This window comes from Panthera tigris, chromosome B2 (genome assembly GCF_018350195.1).
Source record: "Panthera tigris isolate Pti1 chromosome B2, P.tigris_Pti1_mat1.1, whole genome shotgun sequence".
Taxonomy (NCBI): domain Eukaryota; kingdom Metazoa; phylum Chordata; class Mammalia; order Carnivora; family Felidae; genus Panthera; species Panthera tigris.
Window position 1 is genome coordinate 128403077 of NC_056664.1, and position 20359 is coordinate 128423435.

A 20359-nucleotide genomic window follows, 5' to 3' on the forward strand; every position below is an offset into this window, starting at 1 on the left:
AAGTACTTAAAAACAAGAACAGCAGTTTTCCAAACAATTTGATTGCCTCTCTCTTACTATTAGATTATATTCTATTGCCCCCAAGCAATGTGAAATTAACAATACTTTTAACATCAATAACTCAGATCCGTTGATTCTTGAAAGCTTGAAATCAGCTTGTTGATGGTGAGGAGAGTCTTTTCCTGATCTCTGAGGTGTATCACAAATCACTAAGTTTTTAGGTAATCTTTTACAGCATTCTTTGAGAAATCCTTTACCAATAAGGTATAATTTTCCAGTATCTTCAGCCATTAACATCCAATGTACAGAGCTCCCTCAACTTACAATGGGGTTATGACCCAATAAACTCATCGTAAGTCAAAAGTACATTTAATACAACTAACCTACCAAACATCATAGCTTAGCCTAGTCTATCTGAAGAACACTTAACTTTAGGTGACAGTTGGGCAAAAGCCTGTTTTATAATGAAGTGTCAATACCTCATGTAACTTACTGAATACTGTACTGAAAGTGAAAAACAGAATGGTTGAATGAATACTGAATGATCGTAAGAGTTGTTTACTCTCAGTGGTGGAATGGCTGACTGGGAGTGGGGCTCACTGCCACCCAGCATCACCAGAGAATATTGTACCACATATTTGCTAGCCCAGGAAAAGATCAAAATTCAAAGTATGGATTCTACTGAATGTGTATTACTTTCGTATCATCACGAAGTTGAAATTTTCATAATTCAGGGACTGTATATTTCTCTTATGCCAAGACTACTAAATCTATCTTATTTGTAGAAGTTAAAGACATATGTATGATGGAAGAACTATAAATAAAATATTTTTTGGCACTACTGAAGGAAGGAAAATAATCTCTCTTTAGCAATCTCAGAATAGCGTACCCCTTCAGATTTATGGAATAACCTAATGGTAGATTAGATGTAATGGAACAAGGAGCAAAAGAGTATACTTAAGAGATAGTTATAAATTTTTTGAAAAATCTATTGAGAGCTTTATAATTACAGATTAAGAGGAATGAGAAGGGGTGGGGGAAGTCCACAGGGATAGAAAGAGAAAATAATCCTAGTGTTTTGTATCTTCAAGGGAAAGGTTCTACAACATGTTACATTTCAGTTAACATAAGACATAGTTATCAAGTGCCTGTAGTGTTGAAGGTGATATGATTAGAAATACAAGAGTTACAGATTTTTAATAGTAATAGCTACCATTTGTTGGGTGCCCAGTGGGCACTGTGCTAAGCTCTTCTAGTCAGTGGGCATGACGAGTAGTTATTTTTTTTAAGCTTCTTTGTTTCGAGAGGGAGAGAAAGAGAGAGTAAGCTTGAATGGGAGAAGGGCAGAGAGAGGGAGGGAGGGAGAGAGAGAGAGAGAGAGAGAGGGAGAGAGAGAATCCCAAGCAGGATCCACGTTGTCAGCATGGAGCCCAACTCCAGATGAGATCATGACCTGAGCAGAAATCAAGAGTCAGACACTTAACTGACTAAGCTACCCAGGCACCCCAAAACTGAATTTATGATGTGGGAAGACTAGAAGATACTTTGCTTTACCAGGAGTGTTCTGAAAGGAAACCTCAAAACATTTATATTTAGTTTTGAGGTATTTCATGAATGTTTTCGTTATTCATAAATAAAACCATAGCACAGAAGAAATTTTTAAAGCACCTTATAAACCCAGTCTTTCATTTTATGGATGAAAAAATCTAGACAGAGAGAGGAAGAGTCTTGCTCAAAATTACCTGCCTAGTTGGTGCCACAACCATCAATACCTACTGTCTTCAGGTCAGATTCAGGCAGCCAATCGAGTATATAGATGATCCTGAGCCCCATATTTTAGCTAATGAATTCTCTGTCTTCGTTTTTATTTTCCTAGGGAAAAAAAAATCAGAATATGTTAATTTTAGGAATGAGACCCTGGCTAAATTTCACCATTTATGGGAACTGACTTCAATGCTAACTCAAAATAATAATAATAATAGGATAACAAATATCCTAATTCTATGTATTTGTTTGCTGGTGTTGCCATAACTAAGTACGACAAACTGAGTGGCTTAAGCAACAGAAATGTATTGTCTCGTAGTTCTGGAGGCCAGAAACCCAAGATCAATGTGTTGGCAGGATTTGTTTCTTCTGAGAGTCATAAGAGAAGGATCTTTTGCAGACCCTTCTCCTTGGTTTGTAGATGGTCATCTCCTCTGTGTCTTTACATCATCTTCCTTCAACACATGTCTGTGTCCAAGTTTCCTCTTTTCAGAATACCAGTCAAGTTCAATTAGAGCCCACCCTAATGACCTTCTTTTAACTTGATTACCTCTATAAAGACCTTATCTCCAAATAAGGTCATATTCTGAAGTAAGGGGACTTCAACATATGAATTGGGAAGGATAGGTGTGATACAGTTCAATCCACAACAATTCATGTTCTTTTAGCTTTCGTTAGAATATACTACACTTATCAAACAAACATGGTAAGTAGTTCCTGAAAAATTTTTATCAGATACTGTTGAGAATCTAATGAAAGCAGTGTACCTTTTCTCCCAGAAAAACACATATGCTAGTCATTTACTGTTATTCCAGAAAATTCTTAGCTACACAGAGGGCATCATTGCAGTGTTTCATTTTACATCATTACTATTATTTGGGAAATAATAGTAATTTTACACATAACTTTAAGCAATCAGTTGTGCAAAGAAAATACAATTCATTGAGAATTAGTTGTTACGTAAGAATTGCCTGTCAAAGAGTTAGTGAAGCATAAGCCAGTTTCTTCATTCTGTTGGTATTATGGCACTATCATCAGTTTATTGAGAAAGGATTACAAGAAAAGTAGTTATGAAGCCACTTATATGACATTTATTTGCTCTTTAAACATAATTACAATACATTTATTTGCATACAAACATAACAGTCATACTTTATTTCTCATTATTTGTAGGACATACTTTTAATGAACTATTATTTTTTAGAATATATATGTTATCAGTTTATCTATAATGCTTATATTAGTGAAAATATTTCAGGCTATGTGCTTGCTTTGCAGTTCTTAAAGGGCTGCCTTATCCCCACTTGTGACAAATAGACCAAATCCAATGATTTAGGTCTTGCAAAGTTCTTAGGTTCTTTTTGGCAGATATTGGGGGCCACAGACTGTTGGAGATAGGTGAGGATTAGTTACTCCCTTACAAATTTGTTGCCAGGTTATAATGAAACAAGTTCTAACACACATAAAAGCAATCTATTAGCCAGGATAAATAAAACAGTATCCTAACTACGTTTTATGAGCTTATTGAAGTTCGTGTCCTCTTTTGGTACTGCAACAGAACCGCGCATGAAAGATTAGCCTGAAGCAAATGCAGCAGTATTCCAGTGGTAGGATTCTGTTGGCCATTTGGTTAGCAACTTTGACATTTGGTTAACTCCTTTCACTAAGAAGAATCCACTTAACTAGCAGTTGAGGTTTCAAGGCTAAACCATTCCTAGGGAAGAAGGACTTGGCTAGATTCCTTATATTCTTGCTCAAGTGAGTTTTACTAAAATAGTTTTAGCTAACCCAGTATCTTAAACACCACTGATTTAATCTATGAAAATCCATTTGATATTCATTATGCTAGATAAAAGTTAGGTGAAGTACTTAAACCTTGGAGTGTGGCTTTTGGTCAAATGCTAACTAACCACTCTGAAGTGTTCACATTCACAGTTAGGACAATTGACTGCCCCTGGGGCATAGAATAAAATGTGCACATTTGTATCATACTGTCTGTGTTGAAATGTGCTCAGCAAAATTATAGGCCTCATGATCCCACCTATATTTTTATGCTGTAGTGTTGTAATTTAGGAATTTCTGTATCTTCCATCTCTCTTTTCCACTGAAGTTACTATTTCTAGATGTCTGCCTGACAACCTACCTTTCTTGAATTCTTTAAAATTTTTATCTATAAATAAATACATAAATATTTTATCTTAAGTTTAAAAAAAATATGTTGACTGAAGAAAATATGGAAAATACCAAGAAGCAAATAGAAGAAAGAGATCAGCTGCTATCCCACTATTCAATAATGATCATTGTTTATTATATGTTAAAACCCATCTGTTTTTCTATGTATCTACTTATGTTAAAAAGGGAAACATCCAGGATCTTATTTTATAAATCTAGCAATATAATATGAATATTTCCTTGGATTATTAACTATTTTAGCAATGTGGTTTTTAATGGCTACCTAAGATTTCATAAGACTATTGTATGTATAGACTATAATCTATTTAAACAACCCCCTGTTGCTGGACACTTAAAATATCTCCAGTTCACTATTAAAGGCACTGCTAGACTTTGTACATTTAATTTGTTTCTGTTTCTTCAGGCCTGGTCCTTATTGGCCATCCGTCCATCATTGGCTGTTAAATGCCAGTCTCCTTTTCCTTCTATTTAGGTCACAATTCTTACACAAGTTTTTTAACTTAGGTTTTTAAACGTTACGATTTTTAGCTTTTCATTGCTATAAGCCTTATAGCAATGAAGCAGGTTTAAAATACTATTTGGAATTTTTAACAGTCTAATTAGATTAATATACTTGCTTGTTTTAAAAAAAAATAATTTTAGGAGTATATATCCTGGGAAAATATGGACAGAAGAAAATCAGAGAAATACAAGAAAGAGAGGCTGCAGAATACATTGCTCAAGCACGACGACAGTATCATTTTGAAAGTAACCAGAGGACTTGCAATATGACCGGTAAGGCAAAGAGAAACATTTCTACATGTGTAAAGTTCCTTGATGATTTATACCAATTTGCATACCTCTAGGACCAAAGTTAGAGGAAAAGGCAAAAGAAGAACGATAAGTCTAGCAAATATTTATATGATTTAACTGCAATACATCATTTAACGTGGATTTTAAAAATCAATATAAATGAATACAATATACAGTAAAGGTTCATTGATTTCACTTATTTTTTCATCAAATACTTGAGGTACCCAGTACTGGGAAAACAAAAGGTGAACAATAAAAAACAAAAAAAAATCCCTGACCTTTAGAATTTATATGCTAGTGAGAGTAACAAACGATAATAAAACAAATAAATAACTTCAGGTAGTGATAGCTCCTATAAGGAGAATAAAGCTGTGTGAGAGGTGGGGATTTAAGAAATGGCAATCAGGAGAGTCAGGCCTCCTTGAGAACTACATGATACAGTGGGGGGAGCAATATGCTATGGTGGCAAATGAGTTTGGCACATTCAAGAAATAGCCAAAGGGCTAAGTAGCTAGAGCGGAATGAGCAGTGGGAAGTAAGTCTACAAGGATAGGCCTGATTTCATGGGGCCTCCTATGCTGTAGTAAAGAGTCCTAAGTGTGTCAAATGCACAGTAGGCAACTACAGACCCGTGAGTGTAGCACAGTAGTATATACTACTCAACATGAATTAATGGTAATAATTTAACCCGGAAGCCTACTGGGAGAATGCTGTAACACAGTCAACTGCCCACATTTGAAGAGAACAAGTGTTCTAACTGGCATAACCCTTCAAGAACTAGTTCTCAAATCCATGTCAAACCTCTTTCTTTTTTTTTTTTTTTTTTTTTTTTAATGTTTTGAGAGAGAGAGAGACAGAGCAAGAGCAGGGGATGGGCAGAGAGAGAGAGGGAAACATGGAATCTGAGGCAGGCTCCAGGCTCTGAGTTGTCAGCACAGAGCCCGATGCAGGGCTCAAACCCACAAACCGCGAGATCATGACCTGAACCGAAGTCAGACGCTCAACCAACTGAGCCACCCAGGTGCCCCCCTCTTTCTTTTTTATTGGTTAAAACTTTTTCTCTAACACTTCTTTCAAGAACAGCTAATTTAGAAAGAATTTATAAAGGTAGATTCTCTTTGTTTAGTTTTGAAAGTAAAATTTTTTTCCTGCGTTTAAAGGACTTTGTTTTTAGTATAATGCTAATACTTCATTCTATAAAGCAAACAGTAATCATAAACACTGTGTGTGATGACAACTCGGATAAAGCACAATGAGTCCGGTTGCCAGTTTTTCCTTGTAATGTCTGTGTCTTTGGGCAACTCTAAATCTCCGTTCTCTTTTCTGTAAAATAATCATCATAAAACCCACTTCATAAATGTTTTGTAGAATGTGATGAAATAATGCATGTAAAGTGCTTGGTGCTTAATAAATACTCTGTAAATAAAATAACTTTTTAAAAATTACATAATTCTTTAAATTGAATAAGGTAGTCTGGAGTCTCAAAATATGTTTCAATTTGACATGGACCCTTGTGTCTGTTTGGGTCCTCTGGGAAACAGATGTGCTAAGATGGGATTAGCTATCAAGAGATAAATTAGGGGAAACAGCTGTGAAGGATAAAGGAATGAGAGCAGAAGGAGGCAAGGAAAGCCTTTAGACCATAGTGCAGGTCTTTCATGTGAATGGAAGGGAGAAGGAAGATTGGGTAAAAAAGTCTCAAGTCTACAGCACAGTTTCAAGAAAGTTTTAGCAGGCCAGTGGGAAGTCCTTAAGCCCAAGTTCCCTGGTAGACAAGACCTACAGGAATGGATCTGTGTTAGTATCTCCATGGAGCACTCTCATTGTCTGGGAGTGGTGCGGATCTGGTAATGGACCCAAGAGGGGTAGCAACAGGGGCTGCCAGCCCACCACGCTCCTCCTAGCAGATTTGGATTTGGTGGCACATTTCTATGATCATCACAACCCTCAGATGAATAAATAGCTGCTTAGGTAATTAAAAATAAAATAGGATAGGAGCCAAATATAGGTCCACTGAAAAACTTTCCAAATTAGCTTTCTGGTATGCATTGATAATGGGGTTGCAAATCATATGATTAAGTTTTTATCCTTCTGAATAATATGTAATGGGTATACTAGAAAAATTTAGTACTTTCAGGTAAATATAGCTGGGTTTTTTTTACCCAAAAAGTTGGCCCCAACTTGACAGATAGCATCTAATGAAATGCTTCTCTGTGTTCTGCCCAGGGGCTTTATCTTCATGATTTTACTAAAGATTTAGGAGAGATGCTTATGAAATTTATACATGACACAGTGCTAGGCTGGGATAAATGAATTGTTCTGCATTAAAAGTCTGTTTTACAGATACAGAATTGTCTAAGTTTGCTTGCAAGCAAGATACATGAATAAAGGTTGGGAATTCTAGTTGAACATAAGCTTGTTATAAACAGTTTGATATGACTTCTAGAAATACTAAATTAATCTTAGACTACAGTAATAAAATTGTGGTTCAGATCAAAGGTAGTTACAGTACACATGCTCTGGAGTAGTTGGAGTACAGGTCCATTTCTGACTCTCACATGTTAAGAATATACAAACTGGAATGTGCCAGAAGAGGCCAAATAAGGATAATAATAAGAGCTAACACTTACCAAGCATTCTCATGTGCAAAGAAGCACTGTTCTAAATCCTTTATATGTCTCAATCAGTCCTTACAACAATTCTATAAGGTAGATCCAATGTTATCCTGAGTTTACAGAGAAAACTGAAGCACTGAGAGGTTAAATAACTTCCTCAGGGTCACACAGATTCATAACTGGTGAAGGGTTGTTTTGTGATTTGTGGTTGGACTGAGGGGTGTTTATCATGGAGACCGGATGGCTAAAGAAAAACATGAATGCTGTATTCAACTAGATACAGAAATGTATTTGTTCACTGTTAAAAAAAAAAAAAAAAATGCCTGGAAGAGAAGAATTGAATAGGCTTAAAGGGAAAGTAAAAGGCTCTTATCAGGAGAATTGGTGAAGAGACTCTTCTTAAATCATGTTGTTTTACCACATAATCTTTAAACTAGTTCCCTATTAACTCTGTTTTCTGAATGTAGGACTCTAGCCTTGATTTTTCTTGGTAAGGTAGCATCTCGCATTTGAGCTAGGTATATATCAACTACACTAAGAGATAAGCCACCTTTTATGTTGGCTCTGAGCTGCGACTTTAGTTAATGGTCTAAATGACTTAGGCGATTCAATCATACAACTTGAGGAAATATGCTAAAGCTACATAGAGTAGCACTGGAATAAATGTCTAGAGTAGACTAACAGCTAAATTTTCTATAGAAAAAAATAATAATGCATTTTATAATTAACATGTCTTACCTAGTCAAGAAATAAAAATTATACACTGAAGTTTTCCCTTTTAGAATGTGGTATTTGTGATCTCTTGATATTTTTTCATTTTGTTATCATTACTTATTTAGTGTTAGAAACTAATTTTTAATTTGTATATGTGCATTTCTCCAGTATTTCTTACACCATACATAGAGCCATAAATAAACTCTTATAAATTACATGAAGTCTTTTTTCCATGGAGTACTGTCTCTTCACGCAACTCCTTGGGAGTTACAGGCAATAACCATTGGTAAAACCAAAACTACAACTTAGCAGCTCTTAATTCCCGGCCTGACACACTTTTGTCTTGGCTACAATAAGTGCTTATTTGCAATATTTAATAAATAAACTTTTCTAGAATTACAAATAAAATATGAAACAAAAATATAGCTAAAGATAAAAATGTTTTTGATCATTTTATTATATCAGAAATAAATTCATTGTAAAAAACATTTGGAGAGTACAGAAAAGAAGAGGAAAAAGAGACGATTGTTAATAATCCATAGCCCAAAGATCACCACTGTTAACATCTCAGAATAATTCTTCCCATTCTTTCTTGTATGTGTACTTGTTTACATTGCTATGATCATGATATAGATATATATATATTATATATATATACATATATAATATATATAATCCTGTTCACTTAACATAAGCAGATAAATGATTTATTAGTATATAATCAGTTTTTATTATTCAAAATAATAACAATTTGAAAACTCTAGCCTTGACATTCCCTCCCAACCCCTGCTAGTCCTATCGTATAGCCTAAAACAATGTGCATTTCTCATGAAGGCAGTCCTATCACCTGGAACCTGTTTTATCTCCTGTTTGCATTACAGTGCTGTCCATGCTTCCAACCCTGAGAGAGGCCTTAATGCAGCAACTCAATTCCGAGAGCCTCACGGCTCTGCTAAAAAACAGGTAAGTGCAAGTTAACATCATTTTTTGTTTATATGGGGGCACTTAAATCTGTAGAATACACTAAAATATTTTTAAAACATCTTTGTTTCCTTATTTTTCTAATTAAAGCTCATAATATATAGACTTGTTTAGAAAAATATTCAGTAACTGTCATTGAATTCATCCTATTTTGTCCTCTACTTTGATGCACAAAGTATTTAGGTCAACAATATTTGCATGTATTTTGGTTTCCATTTAAATAGATCTTATATTACTTTGACATTATTCAGAAATTTAATTACTGAGTGCTTATGGAACGTGTTCCTGAACTAGATGTTGTGAAGCTGCTTGAAGAGTTGGTGGTATAATAGGTAAAGCATGTGGACATACATTTTGAACAAGGCATATGAATTTACATTTTATATTATTAACAAAATAAAGTGCAAATATAACATAAGCATACAATAATGACAATTGACCTCACCATGACAGTTTACTGAGCACAAAGCACTTATTTGGAGAGAGAGAGATAGAGAGCAAGTGGGGGAGGGCCAGAGAGAGAGAGAGAGAGAATCCCAAGCAGGCTCTGTGCTGTCAGTGCAGAGCCCTACAGGGGCTTGAACTCATGAGCCATGAGATCAGGACCTGAGACGAGATCAGGAGTCGGATGCTTAACTGACTGAGCCACCCAGGTGCCCCAGAGAAATAGGTTTTAATTGCCTTAAGTTTTGGTTTTATTGGGGAAGTAAGACAAATGAAATAAGCAAATAGCACTTTTTATAAAAGCAACATAGTAACAGACACAATAAATATAGTAGCATTCTTCCTTCTTGGTTACCGTTTGCTGCAAGACCCTGAATTCCCTATGTTTTAGAGGATTCTGGATAATTAAGATAAGATTTCTTTCCCTTTAAGACTTTGCCACCCAAAGAAGGAGTATATGATATAAATTCAAGACATATTGTATTTAGTCTATGGTAAAAAGTAAAAGCAAAATGTGGGAAACCAGAGAATAAAGGGGTTTATTTTTCTGGATAGCCCTGGACAGCTTTCAAGATGAGGTGTCATTCCTCTCTTCTTACTCAGTATAGAGAGAATTTCTTCAGTTCCTAAGGGTTTGTGATAGTTCTCCTTACTCGCTGTTTCCTCTTTTAAGTATCTCAGTGTATTTTTTCTTGGCCTTTCTTTTGATTTGAATTACTGTTTGCAATTTTGGGGGGAAAATGTCCATTTGAAAAATATTTGGATAAACAGGGGTTGAGCCCTTACAAAGTGTGTTTAAATAAGGCCTCCAATCTTATGACTGCTTTTGTATTGGTTTTCAGACAACTTTGGTCTTATAGAAGCCTGTCAGGCAAGTTAAGTTTCTATTTGAACTAATTATGATAATAATTAACCAGAAATAAGTGATTTGATAATCTTATTCTGTCAGTTTTATAAATCGCAAGTAAACATCCATCAGTGTTTTCAACACTTGGCATTATTATTGAAGATTGATAATGGCCATGACGTTTCATCAGGAAAGAATCTTGGGGGTTTTTTTGTTTTTTTTTGTTTTTTTGTTTTTTTTTTAAGACAGAAAGAGCAGGGGAGGAGCAGAAAAAGAGGTCTCTCTCTCAAATCTTAACCAGCACAGGCTTGACCTTAGGACTGTAAGATCATGACCTGAGTTGAAACCAAGAGTCAGACCCTTAACGAGCCACCCAGGTGCCCCAGGATTGGTTTAATTCTTTTTTTTTAAGTTTATTTTTATTTATTTATTTTGAGAGAGAGAGAGAAAAGCAGAGAGAGAGAGAGACAGAACCCCAAGGAGGCTCCACACTATCAGCACAGAGCCTGGACGAGGGGCTCAAACTCATGAATCTTGAGATCATGACCTGAGCCAACATCAAGAGTTGGATGCTTAGCCCACTGAGCACCCCTGGTTTAATTCTTAAACAGATGTTTTAGTGACATTAAAGAGTCTCATATTTAATTTAGGGATGATTTTTATCAAACAACTCATTTGAAAGGAATCATTGCATAAAAAGTACTTTATTCTACATAGATTTGGAATTGGAATCTTTAAAAAAGATAATGTGAAAAAAATTTTTGTTTCATTTTTTGAAAATGCATACATTGTGAAATGGTTACCGCTGTAGAGGCACCTGGGTGACTCAGTCAGTTAAGCATCTGACTTCGGCTCAGGTCACAATCTCACAGTTTGTGGGTTCGAGCCTCATGACAGACTCTGTCCTGACCGCTCAGAGCCTGGAGCCTGCTTCAGATTCTGTGTCTCCCTCTCTCTCTGCCCCTCCCCCACTTGCACTCTGTCTCTCCCTCTCAGAAATAAATAAACATTAAAAAAAAATTTTTTTTAAAGAAAGAAAAGAAAGGGCAGCCAAGGGAGCCTAACCTGTAGTCTTATGGAGATGGTTAATAGAACATGGCATCTGGAGGGACGAAATAGATCGGGTAGCCAACAAGGGTAATGCTTTATACATGATCAAAAGAGAGCAAGAAAAGATAAGCAGGGGGCTGAGATCTCCCCTTCCCCACAACTGTAATCCCATGCCCAGTTTCCAGAGTTGAGCCTCTTTTCAGACCCAAGACTCACTGACTGAAAAGATGGTTGGGTTCCCAGGGAAAAGATCCCTGCAATATTTCAGCAAGTGTGTGAAGTAATGAGTCCCCCGATATTTTTCTAAAGGGACCTGTGTGCATTTACTCAGAGGGATGTACATTGGAGAAAGAGAAATACCCAGATATGTCTCCCACTTGTGCATGCGCACTCTCTCTCTCTCAAAAATAAATAAGTAAACATTAAAAAAAAATGGTTACCACAGTCAAGCTAATTAACATATCCATCACCTCACCTAGTTACCATTTTCTTTTTTGTAGTGAGAACTCTAAAGATATACTCTTAGCAATTTCAAGCATACAATGAAATATTATTAACTGTACTCCCCATGCTCTCCAGTAGCTCTCCAGAACTTACTCATCTTATAACTCTAAGTTTAAATCTACTTTTGACATCTAGTGATGGTGATGTCAACATGAAGAAATGTCCTGGGTGACTATAACTCTTCCCCATCTCACCTCAGTCCCCCCAGATAAATATAGTTTGAAGACACATACCTAATTTGCCCCGCCACTAAGTACTTCCTATGTTGAAACTTTTGGAACTGCCGTTTTCTTATGTTGTTTTATTTAGATTTCTTTTTTTTTTTTTTAATTTTTTTTTTTTTAACGTTTATTTATTTTTGAGACAGAGAGAGACAGAGCATGAACAGGGAAGGGGCAGAGAGAGGGGGAGACACAGAACCGGAAGCAGGCTCCAGGCTCCGAGCCAATCAGCGCAGAGCCCGACGTAGGGCTCGAACTCACGGACGGTGAGATCGTGACCCGAGCTGAAGTCGGAGGCTTAACCGACTGAGCCACCCAGGCGCCCCTATTTAGATTTCTATAAAAAGCACTTTGAAATTTTTTTGAAGTGACATTCAAAAGAAAAAGTGGTTTATTTGCATTAAAATACCTGACCTTTGAATTTTGTTTAATTTCCAATTTACTCAGAATATATTCCACCACAAGTCTTGAACATTAGTTTCAGGTTGCAGCGGTACCTTGTAGGATTTACACCATATGTCTTTTCTCTCTTTTTTTTTTTTTTTTAAACTCATTTATCTTTGCTGTTCTTTTTTTAAATTTTTTTTTTAACGTTTATTTATTTTTGAGACAGAGAGAGACAGAGCATGAATGGGGGAGGGTCAGAGAGAGGGAGACACAGAATCTGAAACTGGCTCCAGGCTCTGAGCTGTCAGCACAGAGCCTGACGCGGGGCTTGAACTCACAGACCACGAGATCATGACCCTGAGCCAAAGTCGGCTGCTTACCCGACTGAGCCACCCCGGCGCCCCTACACCATATGTCTTGAACCTGTGTCGTCTAGGGAGGAGATAACTAAAGCTCTAAGGTCAGTTCAGTGGCAAAGAAAGATAAGAAGCTAGTAATATCCCACAATTGTATTGGTAGCTCAACTTATTGAAATGTAAATTTATGTCTGAAATAGTAATAAAGAATATGGGTTTGTAGTTTGTATGTCTTTGTGGGTTTTTTTTAAATTTTATTTTCCTCGGAATTTATTTTTATTGTATTTTACAAAAGTGTCAGTCTGTGATAGATTGGAAACAGGAAAGAAAAATAAAACTGGTCCTTCCATATAGGTGGTTTGAGAAGCACTGAACTCCATCTACGTGATAGCTCCACACAGTGGAACACTATGCCAAGGTTAAAAACAGAGAAGAAGAAAATAAAAGAGAGATGGCTATTATTTGTGTACTTCAGTGGAATGATTTCCAGGATTTGATGGGATTTGATGGTATATAGATATATATTTTTTAACAGTAAAGACAAAGGTATATACTATGTTATTTATCTAAGGGGGCAGATAGGAATCTTTATGCATATTTGCTTATATAAAGCAAAACAACAGTGGGGCACCTGGGTGGCTCAGTCAGTTAAGCATCTAGCTCATGGTTTCGGCTCAGGCCATGATCTCACGGTTCATGGGTTTGAGCCCCATGTTGGGCTCTCTGCTGACAGTATGGAGCCTGCTTGGGATTCTCTCTCTCTCCTTCTCTTTTCTTCCCCAGCCCCACTTGTGCACATGCTCACGTGCTCTCTCTCAAAATAAATAAACTTAAAGCAAAACAATGGTAAGTTAAATTTTTTTAACAGTTGCCTGTGAAGGGGGAGAATAAAGAGGAATAGGAACAGACTTCTTTGAAGGTACATTGCTGTGTGAATTTGACTTTGGAACCATGCAGATATTTTACATATTTATAAAACTGTATTTAGTGTTTGCAAAGCAATGTCAAAAAAGAGATCGTAAAATAAATCAAATTCACCTAAATATGTAGTTGGTGTTCTAACCGCAAAGGGAAATTATGCCAGGTGAACAAACCCTTAAAACTCTTCAGTGTTGCTATTGGTACTCTGAGACTCTTGTGCATAGAGTGAGGGATGAAGCAAATTGGTAATTACATTGGTGTCACTGATTGCTAGTGTGGGGAAAAAAAATACAAATGTAAGATCAAGGAGATGAAGTTAAAAATCCTGTCGTCCTAATTTTGAATTGGATGTATCATTATGGTGGCTCAGTCAGTTAAGCATCCAGCATCCACCTCTTGATTTCGGCTTAGGTCATGATCTTGCAGTTCGTGAGTTCAAGTCCCACGTCAGGCTCTGCATGAGTGCAGAGCCTGCTTGGATTCTTTGTCTCTCTCCTCCTTTCTCTGTTGCCCTACAGCACTTGCTCTCTCTCTCAAAATAAATAAATAAACATTTAAAAAAAAGTATCAGTACAAATTCATGACATTTTATCTCTTTGAATATATGTACATGCAAATAAATACATATTTACTAGCTTACTCTACCAGAAAGGCTTAGAAACAGTGATGTCTCCAGTAGCAATGAATATCCTTTTCTTTTTTTTTTTTAATTTTTTAAATTTATTTTTGAGAGAGAGGGGGCAGACAGAGAATCCCATGCAGGTTCTGCACTGTCAGCACGGAACCTGAAGCAGGGCTCGAGCTCACCCGAAGCGGGACTCAAGCTCATCTGAAGTGGGGCTCGAGCTCACCCGATGTCGGGCTTGAACTCATGAACCCTGAGATCATGACCTGAGCTGAAACTGGATGCTTAACCAACTGAGCCACCCAGGTGCCCCAGCAATGAATATCCTTAATCGAAGATTCCAGTCACAGACTACCATTCTCTGCTGTAAGGAACCAGGACTCTTGGAGAAATGGGTGATGTCAGGTCCATAGCAAGAATTGAACAAGATGAACCCAGAACAGCTTTTCTTGTCAGTAAGCAAGGAAGCTATCAAAGACTAATAGGGTGATGTTAGAAGGATTCAGGAACCAACTTGGATAGTATCCCCAATGGTCAAAGATGGGCAATTTGAACATTAATAAGAATAATAGCTACAGTGGGCTGAAACATCAAATATATATTTAATATATTTAAAGTAACGATACTTTAAAACAAAAAGTTCTTCATTATTTACCTTTGAAGAATTACTGATGTGCTTCGTTATTTGTAAAATGGTAAATAAAGGAAAGAAATAAACGTTATTCTTGATTTTCCTGTATAACTTCACAATACATATATGCATATGCTCAGAAGGAAGATAAAGACTGAAAGGATATATACCAACATACTAGTGAAATGGTTGTTATCTTTGGTTACTGGAATTACAATTGTTCTTTTATTATATTTCATGGGGTTTGTTTCCTGTAGTTATCCTGTAATAAAATATAATTAAATATAAAGCTATGAAGTTTTAAGTTTTCCTTTAGATTACCTGATTACTGTTTTCATATTTTCTGATTTACTTCTTTAGGCCTTCAAACAAGTTAGAAATATGGGAGGATCTAAAGATAATAAGTAAGTCTACCTACTCTATGTGACAGCACATTATTAATATATTTACAAAGGAAATATTTATACTCTATTACATGGATGACTCTTGTTTACCCTACAGAGTTGTTGCCCATATTAAATAATTCTCCCAAAGCGAGTTGATCAATATTTGGTCATAGAAAGTATTCAGTAAATGTTTGTGGTGGTGGTAATATTACTGTTGATATTGTTATGGTACGTAAACCTGTCCTAGACTGCATATGCCTACATTAGGTACTGGTGGATGCACTATTACGGTTTGTTTGATATGAAATTTATTGTCAGACTGGTTTCCATACAACACCCAGTGCTCATCCTAACAGATGCCCTCCTCAATGCCCACCACCCACTTTCCCCTCTCCCCCAGCCCCCACCAACCCTCAGTTCTCAGTTTTTAAGAGTCTCTTATGGTTTGGCTCCCTCCCTCTCTAACTTTTTTTCCCCCCTTCCCTTCCCCCCATGGTCTTCTGTTAAGTTTCTTAGGATCCATATAAGAGTGAAAACATATGTTTTAAGGGAAGTTTTTACTCTCATCCAGATAGTAACTTTACTTTGACATTGTATGCAAAATTTCATTAGTGATGAAACTTTGAAACAAAGAGCTGCCCTGGGGCCTCTACTTACATATGTGTATATATATATGTACATATACATATATATATATACACACACACACATCTCAGAACTTTATGCCACCAGTTATTCTTACATTTTCCCATCTATTCATCTAATCCTTCTCGACTGAATCATGCTTAAGCTTTACCTATTTAAAAATAAATTAGACCTTTATTCAGCCACCCCTTATATACTACCAAAGACTTCTACATTCCCTTTTCTTCACTCCCACTCATTTTTCCTCCACTCATTGTTTGACACACTACAGCCCGGCGCCCACTTCTGTGTCTCCATCCAAACAGATCTCACAAGCATCAGCGGTAACTTCTGTGTTACTAAATCCACTGGACACTTTCCTCCTTCTAGACCTCTTGGCAACAGCCAATAAACTTATTCTTTCCTCTGTTTCCAACACTCTGTCCTAGGCTGCTGTGAAGCCTAGTCTCTGGGTATCCCCCATCTATACCTTTTTCCAGCCCTTAAATGGGCTCATCCTCCTTTACCTGCATTGCAGTCTGGAGTTCTTCCATACACAGCCCTCTTCTCTTACTCTCAGCTAGCTCCCGGGACCACTCAGAGCTTTGAGGCTGCAACTCTTAGTGTTTCCCAGTCCTTCCTTGTTCTCCTTTCTAAGCTAACAATATATATATAACCTTTCACTTAATATATTGGTTATTGTTTCAATTAAGGGATCATATCTAATTTACATTAAGCAACCAAGTTGTAAGGAAATTAGGAATATTTTGAATTGATATATTTTTGTCCTTAAAACATTTACAAATCTATTTTTAAAGTCATGTTGTGAGAAAATAACCATAGAGTTAGTTTGTCATTTTACACATTTGTTTGTTTTCATAATAGTACCAAATGGTTTTCTTTTCTCTGTGAAGGTTTCACAAGAAGTATCGTAGCAGTATACAGTACTTGTATGCTGGTTGTTCTTTTGCGAGTCCAGTTAAACATAATTGGTGGATATATTTACCTGGATAATGCAACAGTTGGCAAAAATGGCACTGTAAGTTTAATAGACCTTCATAGATACTGCCCTTTTTCCCAAGAGGTTCAAAATTTAACTGAATATTACTTATCTTGATAATTTGTATAAAATATATTTTTTCTTTTTTAAACAGTTTATTTATTTATTTTGGAGGGAGAGGGGCAGAGAGAGAGGGAAAGATGGAATCCCAAGCAGGCCCCACACTCAGCCCAGTGGACCCTAAAGCAGGGCTGTATCTCACGACAGCGAGAGTATGACCTGAGCGAACATCAAGAGTCAGACACTTGACTGACTGAACCACCCAGGCTCCCCTCTAAAATACATATCTTATATTTCATGTGATCGTAAACTTTTATATTATTTATTTACTAGTAATATTGGGTGATTTAACCTTATTTCTGTTTTGTACAGACAGTTCTTGCTCCCCCAGATGTCCAACAGCAGTATTTATCAAGTATTCAACACCTCCTTGGAGATGGTAAGATTCTTATTTGTGACCTGGAAACTAATTTTAATTTGTTCATTTGTGTTTTTGAGGAATTCAAAAAGTGAACAAGCCTTTTGTTTTTCTTTTAATAGGCCTGACAGAATTGATCACTGTCATTAAACAAGCTGTGCAGAAGATTTTAGGAAGGTAAGGCATTTTGCTGTGGCTTCTCTAACTTCCTGATTCTGGTGAATAAAAGACAAATTAGAATTGTTCTAGTGAAGCTGGTGATTTGACAAATGGTGGTTTGTGAAATTCTTTGTAACCTAATACAGACACAGCCCTGGGATACTGCGTTGTGAATCCATTTTCTTTGTTAGTGTCAATCTTTTGATACTAAGGGGAAAGGTTTAATGTTTCATTGTTTATTGATTGACTTCCAAACAAACCAGAAACATTTGGGTCAGAGATAAAAGACCTACTTTCAAATCTGCCTCTGAGCCTGTTGTCTTCCATTTATATCAGCAGTATCTATAATTACAGTGGGCTGAAACATCAAATACATATTAAAATATATTCAAAGTGATGATACTTTAAAGATTCTTATGAAATCTGCCACAAGATTTGATGTGGCTCTGAGATAATGACACTGAACTGATGGCTGATTTTGTAATATACGGTAGTGATTTCAGTCAGCGCTTTCAGGTTTGACTAGATCTCAGAGAGCAACCTGTTAAGAAAAGAGTGTATAGCTTCAGTTTATCCTATTTCCCTTTTCTCTGTTTCTAGTGTTTCTCTTAAACATTCTTTGTCCCTCTTGGACTTGGAGCAAAAACTAAAAGAAATCCGAGATCTCGTGGAGCAGCATAAATCTTCTTCTTGGGTTAATAAAGACGGATCCAAATCTTTGTTATGCCATTATATGATGCCAGATGAAGAAACTCCATTAGCAGTTCAGGTGATTAATTCATAACCATGTAACTAAACCAGTTACTCTGAATTTTTAAAAATTTTGTACTATCCCTTGAAATTTAGAATTCTGAGGCTCTTGAAATGTAATTGATTTAAAACCATGTATTTCAGGGGCACCTGGGTGGCTCAGTCAGTTAAGTGTTTACCTCTTAGTTTAGGCTCCGGTCATGATCTCACAGTTGTGTGGGTTTGAGCCCCGCATGGGGCTCTGTGCTGACAGCACAGAGCCTAGTTGGGATTCTCTCTCCTCTCTCTGCCCTTCCCCTACTAGCACTATCTGTCTCTCTCAAAATAAACAAATAAACAAAAGATAAATAAGTAAAGCCCTGTATCTCATTTACTTCAACCTTCATTAATTTAGAAAACAAACAGCAATTATGACTAATTTCTACTTAGAAACATAATTTTAGATTAGATATTCAGCAGATTTTTATTGAGTATTAGTTATGTGATAGACACCATGATGGATGATTCATATATAAAATGAACAAGACACATATGTTCATTATATTTGGGGAATACAGGAGACAAATTCAGTTCATGTGGCTAAACCGTATTTATAAGAGATGCAGTAACGGAGGATATAGCTGATAGCTGGGGCAAGATCATGAAGAGCTTTGTATGCCAAGATGAAGAGTCCAAACTTCAGTTTATAGACAAAGATCCATTTTAATCAGGCCACTACCACAATTACACAATCTGCTTTTTAAAATGAAGCAGTGATGGCAGTATCAAAATAGACGGAAGGGAGTTCTCGTCATCCAACTGAGAAACAAAGAAGGCCTACTCTGACAGTTACCATTTATGGTGTTGCTGCACACTGGTGTGTCCTGGGAAGTTGTGATTTAAATTACTCATAGACGAAGAGTAAGAAAGAGGTGCCTGGGTGGCTCAGTCGCTTGAGCATCTGACTCTTGATTTTCCTCCCAGGTCATGATATGCGCTGGGCATGCAGCTTGCTTGGGCTTCTCTCTCTGCTTCTCCCTCTGCCCCTCCCCAGCTTGTGTGCAAAATAAACAAACAAGAAAAATGTCAAAGATTGCAGGTTATAATATCTCGTTTTTTAATAATTATTGGGTTTTTTTTCATATGTAATTGGGTTATACCCATTCTTTACAGTTAAGAGAAGGATATCTTATTTGACAAACCAGAGAGGCTCCTAAGCCATGCCTTAACCTAGAGACTCCATTAGAACAAATATTGCCATGGTTTTCCTTGCCTGCTGTTTTTCCCTCCCCTAGATACCCCAAAGGTAGAACTGTTCGGGTGCTAAGAGACCCTACCTTCATGAGTAGGCCAAATAAAGGTTGCTGCCATTTGAGGGAACCCTGTGACCTACAGGATAGAGGCTAAACTGAACAAACAGAATGGATAGAACAGAATTAATGAAAGAAATAGGAGAAAACTTACTTACAAATTAGAATCTCAAGGACATGCAATGAGAGTATTAAAAAAACTTTCTGGAATGATAAAACAGTTTCCAAATTTTAAAATTCAACAGTGGAGCTAAAAAAAAAAAAAAAAAAAAAAGATTCAAAAGAATAGTTGAAGAAAGGAATGACAGACCAGATCTTACCTGCACTGAATTAAACCCTGAAACTTTAGATCAAAAGGGCACACAGAGCTCCAGACTAGACTAGACTTGATGAAAAAAGACACACATTTTAATAAAATGTTTTACCAATAAAAGAAAAAAAAAAATGCCAGGCCTCTGCAACCTGAAAAGACAATCGTTTTCATTGTAAATATATTCTAGAAATGTGTTCAAGAGGGGCCAGATAAACAAGGATCTTATAAAGTGTAATTTTACTTTGACTCATTTTTTTAGTACAGTTGACACACAATGTTAACATTAGTTTCACATGTACAGCATAGAGATTCCAC

At 36.5% G+C, this 20359-nt stretch overlaps 1 protein-coding gene across 3 annotated transcripts in view; it reads left to right on the forward strand.

The window, feature by feature from the left end:
• PEX3 (peroxisomal biogenesis factor 3) overlaps nt 1-20359 on the forward strand; it is a 33435-nt gene that overhangs the window by 1329 nt on the left and 11747 nt on the right. For all 3 annotated transcript variants that reach the window (XR_001511792.2, XR_001511793.2, XM_007096362.3), the window contains exons 2-8: nt 4600-4731; nt 8960-9041; nt 15406-15449; nt 16970-17094; nt 17488-17554; nt 17656-17710; nt 18293-18461. Coding sequence is in view for 1 of the 3 variants with exons in the window: in XM_007096362.3 (XP_007096424.2) it covers nt 4600-4731; nt 8960-9041; nt 15406-15449; nt 16970-17094; nt 17488-17554; nt 17656-17710; nt 18293-18461 (674 nt within the window). In the remaining 2 variants the exon portion in view is untranslated. The remainder of the gene's footprint in view (nt 1-4599; nt 4732-8959; nt 9042-15405; nt 15450-16969; nt 17095-17487; nt 17555-17655; nt 17711-18292; nt 18462-20359) is intronic.